Below are 9973 nucleotides of genomic sequence, written 5' to 3'. Positions count from 1 at the left end.
AAAGGATGAGCCGGGGGACCAGGCTAATTAAAGTTAACGTGATTTGCCGCTAGATGGCGATCGCAAATTCCCTTCCGCCGCAGATGAGCGATACCAATAGAGCGGAGGCATAAAGCCTCCGTCTAAAAAGTGTAATAGATGGGTGAATGCTTGTAAATGGGAAGGATTTTCAACAAAATTGGGTATTATTCGTAAAATCGCGTATAAAACTGGATATTAGGGTATCGTTGAATCCGCGATATCTAGTAAAGGCGGTGTAATCACTTAATAAAACTTACACAATGGGATGGCACATTTTGCGGAGTCAACTTTCACCTAGATGCAAATGTTTTCTTAAGGTATCACCTGTCAAGTAACAATTTGGAAGCCAGGATTAATGCGCACTGGACAACAAATACCTGTAAAGCTTAGTACATTTCATGATCTGCACCCAAACCGACATTTGTTCTGCTTAACATTTTTCATAATGTTGGAAGTATTTGCATCTTCCTCATGTTCATACCCACCACAACAAATTTGTTAATTAAAAGTTGAATGTGCACGTAGATCTATGCATTGATACATCTGAATGCTTGTACCTCAGCTCCTTTTAGTCCTGAAAAGTTAGATATACTAAAGTACTTTTTGGCTTTCTCACATTTCAGGAAGCTCTTGCCATGAGTCACTAAAGAATTCAAATTAACATAGTTTATTGCAATTAGAGTGGTTTGTCCTTTTGATGAAAAATAGGAATTTAGTAAATTACATAATTAAACATTAGACCATGATAACATAAATGAACAAGATGTGTTTGTGAAACACTGTTGCCCCCCGTGTGGTACTATAGCGAAAATTAAACTTTTCTTAAATGCAAATTTAATATATTGGTACCAAAAGTAGGGTATTCTTACTGGAAATACAATAATGAAATATGAAAGTAGGCTAAGGCTAAAGTTACTCCATAAGTAAGGAAGTCTCCAAGGTAAAGGTCAAAAGGTCATGATTGTTGGTATGCAATGAAAGGTCTTTCCACAAAGAATACATATGTGAAGTATGAAGCCCTAACCCTTCAAAAGTCATGACAAAGGATATTTTTTTTTAAGTCGGCCACACTCCAAGGTCAAATGTCTTGCTATCAAATGAAAGGTCTTGTCATAAGGATTAAATATGTAAAGTATGAAAGAACCAACCCTAAACCTTTAAAAGTTATGGTCAAGATTTGCTTTTTAAAAGTAGGTCAAACTCCAAGGTCAAAGGATCAAAGTTCTTGGTATCCAATGTAGGGTCTTCTCACAAGGATTACATATATGTGAAGTATGAAAGCACCATATATCCCTTACCATTCAAAAGTTATGGCCAAGGTTAGAATTTTTTCATAAGTATGGAAATCTCAAAGGTCAAGGTCAAAAGGTAAAGGTTGTAAGAATACATATGTGAAGTATAAATGTCCTGGTATCTACTGTTCAAAAGATATGGCCAACCACCCTTAGGCAAATGTTGGGATCAGAATATGAATAAAAAAATCCCAAAGAGACAATCATGTCCATTCCAAGCCTCCAAATATCAGTACTTTCAGTACTTTGATTTGTAATACTTCCCCGAAAAAGGAACTGTGCCCAACCTGTTAAACCAAAACCTGAACCAGTTTAGGTGCAACAAATTCGCCCTAAGGTTTATCAAACCTATCCCCCCCCCGGTTTCCAGGTTTGTCAACCCATTTAATCAACAATCTAATGAAATGATAGCCACTTACGATGTACTTTGAGGAATGGCAGGTTGAGGGGGCTGAGACTGCATTTTCTCCATTATTTGTTTTCTTTTCTCTTCTATCAATCGTTCTTGTTGGGTCATCTGCACCATCTTGTCCTTGTAAGTTGTGTTGCCTCCGCTCCATGATGGATCATTTGCAGGCCTTTTCTTTGACATCGTTCCTAAATGCCCTTTTCTTTCAAAATCTAGCAATGTGTAAAAATAGACAATGTACCTTCGTACATAGAAGAGTTCCTTGCAAAGAATCTGTAAGAAATCCATTTTCATTGGTTTTGCAGATTTCTTTAACCAATGAAATGATTTGTTGTAATTAAGCTTTGGTATCTGAGCAAAGATGGCTTCTACAGGTACCGTGCTTTTCCATCGAGGACGAGTAAGACATTATTAAATTCTTTCTTCAAATAAAATCCATTTAAATATACTAAATGGTATGTGGGTGGGCTATTGAGTATTGTAGTAAGAATAATCAAATGTGTCTCGGGACAAGGATCGAGAGATTGAGCACAGGGGCATCTTATCCACTTTTTTCTCTACTTCACATATAAAAATACACAAGGGAAGAATGGTAACGGGTTCGTTCGCCCGATCTACCTGTTCGCAAGAGTCCGTTCGCAGAGTCCGTTCGCCCGAATTATTTTTCGCCCAATATCTTGTTCGCCAAATACATATGATTTACAGTCAACTCGTACACAAACCGAGTCGTACACAAACCAACTCGTACACAAAAAGTCAACTCGTATACAAAAAAAGTCAACTCGTACACAACCCAAAAGTCAACTCGTACACAACTTTTAAATAGGTTTTACTAGGTTATTTAATGTTCTCCCCAGTTACAAAAAAAATTTTTTTTGAGAAGTCAACTGGTACACAAATGTGCTTCCTGAAGATTTTGACTATTTTATGCTTTTGCCAGACGATGTGCTATACATAGAATAATTAGTGATTCAGTATTTATACCATTCATTGAACAAAATTCATCTCTAATGTCAACACATAAATAAATCTTAAATACTTCTTAAATAAAGATATAAAATGCAAACAATACACACATTTAACACACATGTACGACTAATGTTGAAACAATACTGTACATAAAAGTGGTATATATCTCTTACTGAGGAGAGATCTTAATTAGTACTTAAAAGAATTTCTTGGCTTAATTAAACATTGTTGATAATTGTATCAGAATTTTGGAACATTAGTTAAATAAATAAATCAAGATTGTCATATATTGTCATATTCATTCTTGATTCTTCAATTAATTATAATATTAATTATAAAATGAATGTAATCTTAAAGAAATCTTTCATTATTAAAATACTTATAAATCAAAATACAAAAAAAAACTTACTTCAAATGGATTTCTAATTGTCAAGAAAATTGTTATACGTATATTTTAAAATTTTCTTTATACAATTTTCTATTTGTAGAATTCATATAATATTTTATAGCATCCTAATTTATTTTCTTAAAGATATGTATAGAGTAATGTAGTAATTTAGATAGTACATGCGCTGAAAATACATGGTAAGAATTTAATGGTATATTGTATTAAACATATTTGTCATAATCTTATCTAGACTACTACACTACTAATAAAAAAAGTTTTAAAAACTTACCGTCTTGCTCCAGGAAAGACAACTCTCACGAACCATGGTGAAGTATAAGGAATGAAGAAACTTGGAGACGTTTTCCATACATATAGTATCTCATCATTAAAGGATACCGAATTATGAGCATATCGTAATTAGCGTTTGTCGCAGATCCAAGAAACCACCGCGCGTGTGTTGGTTTAACGATACTTCTTTGATGTTCCCAATCAGGGAAGTTAAATTATTTCAATATTTTTGGAAAAAAATTACAAAAACTACATTTCTTTTTAAAATTTATTAAATATTTAATAATCATTCCTAAATAAAAGATTATTTGAATAAAATTAAATGTTGTGTACGAGTTGACTCCTCGATTTTGTATACGAGTTGACTTTTTGTGTACGAGTTGGTCTGTGTACGAGTCGGTTTGTGTACGAGTTGACTGGACACCATACATATATTTACTTGTATATATATATGAATTTAAAATTAATATATGAGTATATCATTTTTTCTAATTTAATTTTTGATTTGATTCTAATCTTTTAATTTTGAATGACTAAATGTTCATGATTGCACCATAGTTAATTAGATGAATAATATCAATGTTAAGAAGGGGGATACATCCGTGTTATTTTTACGAATTGCGCTAGGCCCTTTGTTTTGAAAACAATTAAAGGACAGAGACGTTAATTGATTAGGTGTGACCGCTGATGCTAAAACAGGTGTGACCATTTCATGATTTGTGACCATATGCATAACGTCTGACGGACACAATGAGGGTCTGTTTTATTTTGAATGCACAAAAAATTAGGAAAGAAATTCATTAGATTTTATTCTACATTAAATTATGGCAAATGGACCCTGTGCGAACAAGTTTTAGGGTGAGCGGACTCTGGGCGAACAAGAAATCAGGCGAACGGGAAATCGGGCGAATGAACATGGAACCGGGATGAATCGAAAGTAGCACACGATTTGTAAACAAAGTCAAAAAACAATTTACTTGAGAAAAGTTACACAAATCCTCAAATGCACCAGCGCAAATGATGTCCTAGTACTTATCCAGGCTAAAATATTCCAAATATATCCATTGAAAATAGCTTTTATCCAACTAAAACCCCAGCTATCTGCACACATTGAAACTCTTCGCCCAGAAAAGATAACTCCGCCTCGGATGACAACTTCCGTTTTAAAATTTAAAAGAAAAAAACATATAATTATTGCTTTGTTTTTATCAACATCTGTGCACATAAATTGTGCTAATTAATTGACATTAAAAGTATATCAACTTGCATACCATAAGTATTTTTCAGACATTTCGAATTTAGCACCATTTACTTAGCCTAGCTAAGTACCCGAGGCCTTCCAAGTGCACTCGAAAGGCCTCGGGTGCTAGCCCTTTGTCATCCGAGGCGGAGTTATCTTTTCTTGGGCGAAGAGTTTCACTATGTGCAGAAAGCTGGGGTTTTAGTTGGATAAAAGCTATTTTTAAATGGATATATTTGGAATATTTTAGCCTGGATAAGTACTAGGACAACATTTGCACTGGTGCATTTGAGGATTTGTGTAACTTTTCTCAAGTAAGTTGTTTTTTGACTTTGTTTACAAATCGTGTGCTGCTTTCGATTCTTCCCTTGTGTATTTTTATATGTGAAGTAGAGAACAGAGTGGATAAGATGCCCCTGTGGATTGAGGAGTTACCAGGTCCAGTACAACCTCTTGATTTGGCTATATAGCTTAAAATAGCTATATAGCTGTATTAAGTTATTCAGAATATCTTAATTTTACCATTCTTTTTCATTAATGTCAATAATGTGTAATTTTCTCAGCATGTACAAAAAGTCGCACCTTGGTGCAGTGATCATGATATCAACCTTGAACTCTTCTGAAAATAATGCATGTAAAAATCACTCATCAAATTACATCTCCTTGATAGACTTTATAGTAATATACACAAAGTTCTATAAGTATTGGGACTATTTAATACAATTGACACAGTTACTTCTGCAATGAAATTATAAAGGAGACCAATTATGGTCAACATGATAATTGATTGGTAAAAATTCAGTACAATGACACCGTGTATATCCCAACATGCCAGGTGTATACTATGTTGTGCACGGGTTGTGGGCTTCCGAAGCGAATGAAAGGGGGTCGAGGTACATTTTTTGTACATTTTCTCAACTTACAGATATTTTTCGCCAGAAAGCATATGCCTACAGAAGGAAGCATTATCTGAGGAGTATATGTAAACCTGTGAATCCACTGGACACTTTCTAGTTTTATCAAACACCTCAACACAATTCCGAGGATCAGTGCAAGATTAACGCAACCATTGTTATGATCAAATATCAGAACAATGCTTTGCTTTATCATCATTTTTATATTACTGTTAAATACATGTTATCTATATAAACGTTTGTACAAATCATCTGTAAATGAAAGAATTCGTATTTAAAGATATTGACAAAAAATTAGGGATGTCAACGAATAGTCGACTATTCGACTATCAGTCGAATGGACTGACGATTGAATAATGAAACGACATTTGAATATTAAATAAATGCAAGAAAAGGAGGTGATAAAGAACCTCTCATCTCAAAATTTGGAAAAGCGTCATTCGTCAAACCATTATGGTATATGTCCTCAGAAGAATTAGAGCTAAACACATTCACAGTTGATGAATAATTTTCCACATTATACATATGAAAAGTCCCGTAATTTCATACCACGATAATTATTTCTCAATTACTGAGTTTTCTTGTTATTGTGGTAAATTATGTAGCGTTATACTGGACTTTGAAAATAATTAATTGGACTTATACCAATTATAAATTTACTTATTACCTGTAAGAACGTTCAAATGTTAGGAACACACCAGGGGCCCGTTTCATCAAAGGTCGTACACCCAGTCGTAGCACTACATCAGCGTAAAGTCGGGACTAGCACGAAGATTTTTGTTTCATTAAAGAGTGTATCGTTACGCCCAACTATATAAATTTAGGCCAAAATTTTACATCTACTCATGGGTAGCGTGAGTTGGGGTGTAAAGTTTAAAATTAAGCAATTTTACTGATTTTAAAACAATTTAGCGAGTTCTAAAGAAAAAGTACGGTTCTTGGAAATCTGTAAAATACAAACGATGCATTATTTGATTAATGATACTATGAAGATTGGGGTGGGGGGGTTGTTACAACCACTTGGGGATGTAGTTGACGTACTTAATATCTAAATAAATTTCTTATGAGAAGAAAAGAATTTCTTATATTAGAGATTTCTTCGACCACCCTTTCTTTCGTTTTGACTTTTGAGAATGCATTAACACACACTTGATTGCTGTATTGTATGTATAAGGTATTGTAAATCGACTGTATACATATATAACTATATTAACACCCCCGCTTGAAAAGCGGGAGGGTATTTAGTAATCGGGATGTCCGTCCGTCTATTACGCTTTGGGGTACCCATCTCTTATCCGCAACTCCTCTCATGTATACCACTGAATGAAATTTGATGAGACTCTCACAGAATCTTTATTATACCCCCCGCAAACGAAGTTTGGGGGAGTATATAGGAATCACCTTGTATGTCTGTCTGTCCATCGATCTGTCTGTGCAAAGGTGTCCGGTCCATATCTTTCTTACATAATTCGTTTCCGGTCCATATCTTTCTTATGGATAAACTTGGTAGGGCTTAAAAAGAAAATATGTTTGCTTCCTGTAGGTCGGGAATTCACCCGGGGTAATTTGAATGGGTCGGTCGGGTTACAGGAAACAAACATATTTTTTTTTATTTAGGCCTAGGTTCTCATTTCACACAAAGATTTCTCCTGACCTAAGGATGTGTCATGACCTTGGGTCAAGGTCATTTGAGCAAGTTCAAGGTCATTAGAAGAAAAATTTCATAATTCTTATCTGGTCCAATTTTTCTTATGGATAAACTTGGTAAGTTCTCATTTCACACAAAGATTGCTCATGACCGAAGGATGTGTCATGACCTTGGGTCAGGGTCATTTTGGAAAGTTCAAGGTCACTGGAAGAAAAATTTTATAATTCGTGTCTGGTCCATATCTTTTTTTATTATGGAAAACTTGAATCTACTCTTCACACAAACATTGCTCATGACCTGAGGTTGTGTCATGACTTTGAACCAAGGTCATTTATGCAAGTTCAAGGTCACTGACAGAAAAAGTTCATAATTTGTGTCTGGTCCGTATATTTAGTCTATTTTTTTTTTATTAGGCTGCGCCTTTGTTTTATTTATAAAAAAATATAATGAGCAATTACATGTGCACTAAAAATGTTTTAGCATTTCTCTCTTCTCTCAGATCCATAAAATATTCATGATTTAGCACTTCTGAAAAAGCCAGTGGGGGGTATTTTGTCCCATTTGGACAGTTCTAGTTACATAATGTATTGCCATTGTGCCTTATTTTTTACTTTTTGATCCGACACATTTTGGGTTTCTCATTCCCATGGACACTGCCATTATATTGATATAGGTGGCGAGGGGTATCATTTAGGCATTCTGTTTAATTCACTAACAGGCACGTAGCATCGATTTTGAAAGTGGGGGGGCCAGCCACAGAAATTTTTTTTTTTACTTACCTGAAAAAGTTGACAAGCAAAAAAAAAAAAAAAAATAAAAAAATAAAAGGTAAAATTGCCCAAAGTAAAAAATACTATTTCGTTGGGGGGGGGGGGGGGGGGGGGGGGGGGCTTACAATACTATATTTACTTTACTTCAAATTACTTTACTCTAGTATAAAGTGGGGGGGGGGGGCAACCACCTTTTCAATGAACATTTTCAATAGTAAAAGTATTGTTGGCAAAAAAAGTGGGGGGGCCAGGCCCCCCTACGTCCCTGACTAAAAAGAGATCCATTGAATAGTCTATTAAAAAAAATTCCCCAAAATATATTTTTTTGAAAAAAAATCGGTTTCAAGAGCACAGTAGTCCTCTTTCTGGTAATTTCCTACATTTAAGAAAAAAGAAATCAATCTTAAATTCTCGTTCACATGAGTGGATCTCGATGGGATCAGAGAGAGGCTCCTGAACCTCCCAAATTTGCAGATCAATTAAACATTTCATGTTCAGAGTTAGGGGGTGAAGGTAATTATTTTTCTAGTTATCAGGAACAAGTGAAGTCCCCAGCGAATCTAAGACGGAAATCAGGGAAGGAAGGTTTATATGTATCTAGAGTCTAGTATCTCGAAATTATTTAATGAACCTTTGTGCCATTTTAATAAACAATAACAATCTTATAATGAATCATTTGAATTGACAAAAGTTTAATAGACTTACAGAGGATTACACTGGTACCTTAGAAGTAAATGTGTAAAATTTATTTCTTGATTGACTCAAAATGTGTACATATGTAAACCGTTTGCATTTTTATGCCCCCCTTCGAAGAAGGAGGGCATATTGCTTTGCTGCTGTCTGTCGGTCGGTCTGTCGGTCCATTTAGTTTCCGTTCATTTTCTCCACAACCGTTGCACATACTGAAATGAAATTTGGTATACAGGTTTATCAGGTACATATCTAGGTCAAGTTCTGTTTTGGGTATGATTGTGCCATTTTTGACAGAGTTATGCCCCTTGGACTTAGAAAAATTCCACTTATTTGCAGTTTCCGTTCATTTTCTTTGCAGAGGTTGCACATATTGAAATGAAATTTGATATAAAGATTTATGAGCTGAATATCTAGGTCAAGTTCTGTTATGGGTACGATCGCACCATTTTTGTTAGAGTTATGCCCCTTGGACTTCGAAAAATTCCACTTATTTGCAGTTTCCGTTCATTTTCTTTGCAGAGGTTGCACATATTGAAATGAAATTTATTATACAGTTTTTTCAGCTGAATATCTAGGCCATGTTATGTTTTGGGTATGATCACACCCTTTTTGTTAGAGTTATGCCCTTTGGACTTAGAAAAATTCCACTTATTTGCAGTTTCTGTTCATTTTCTTTGCAGAGGTTGCACATATTGAAATGAAATTTAGTATACAGATTTTTCAGCTAAATATCTAGGTCAAGTTATGTTTTGGGTAGGATTGCACCATTTTATACAGAGTTATGCACATTTGGACTTAGAAAAAATCCAATTTGGGGAAAGGGGGGCATAAGTGTTTTACAAACATCTCTTGTTTATACATTATTTTTGCTTGCAAGTATTCATTTCTTATGAAATTAAAGTTTTATAATCTTATTCTGTCTCAAACTTAATTATTAGTATTTTATCAGTTGAGTCAGTATTGATCTAATCATGAAATTGATTATCAAAGACGAAGTCATTAACCTGTATCAATTTCGGGAAGAAGGGGGAGGGGGGCTCTAATTAAAATTCCAAAATAGATAGATAAGCTTAATTCTGATTTATACATGTATGTCCTTCAAATTCTTCCTTTCAATTTATAAGACTTGTATTATTGAAATGTTGTAAAAAAATAAAATTGATTTCTTATAAGAATAAGATATATTTCTCCTACATGACCCCCTAAATCCATGCATATTTCAATCAGTGCAAGTATTCATTTATCTATAATTTGTGTTATTCTGTACTTTAATTTACGATGGTAAACGTATTATAATTTATACATGTTTGTACACAGTGGTCAATGTTTATGTTTTTGCGC

At 34.4% G+C, this 9973-nt stretch overlaps 1 protein-coding gene across 1 annotated transcript in view; it reads left to right on the top strand.

Moving 5' to 3' along the window:
- Positions 1 to 1974: 1974 nt before the first annotated feature.
- The window catches only part of LOC134264638 (survival motor neuron protein 1-like), a 58246-nt gene continuing 50247 nt past the window's right edge, over positions 1975 to 9973 (top strand). Inside the window, exon 1 of the mRNA XM_062746913.1 lies at positions 1975 to 2122. Within this exon, the coding sequence (XP_062602897.1) occupies positions 2084 to 2122 (39 nt within the window). The 5' untranslated portion in view covers positions 1975 to 2083. The remainder of the gene's footprint in view (positions 2123 to 9973) is intronic.

This window comes from Saccostrea cucullata, unplaced genomic scaffold (genome assembly GCF_032062105.1).
Source record: "Saccostrea cucullata isolate Sc308-1 unplaced genomic scaffold, CSIRO_AGI_Scuc_v1 ctg1225, whole genome shotgun sequence".
NCBI classification, from domain to species: Eukaryota; Metazoa; Mollusca; class Bivalvia; order Ostreida; family Ostreidae; genus Saccostrea; species Saccostrea cuccullata.
This window is presented reverse-complemented; position numbering and strand designations above follow the sequence as displayed.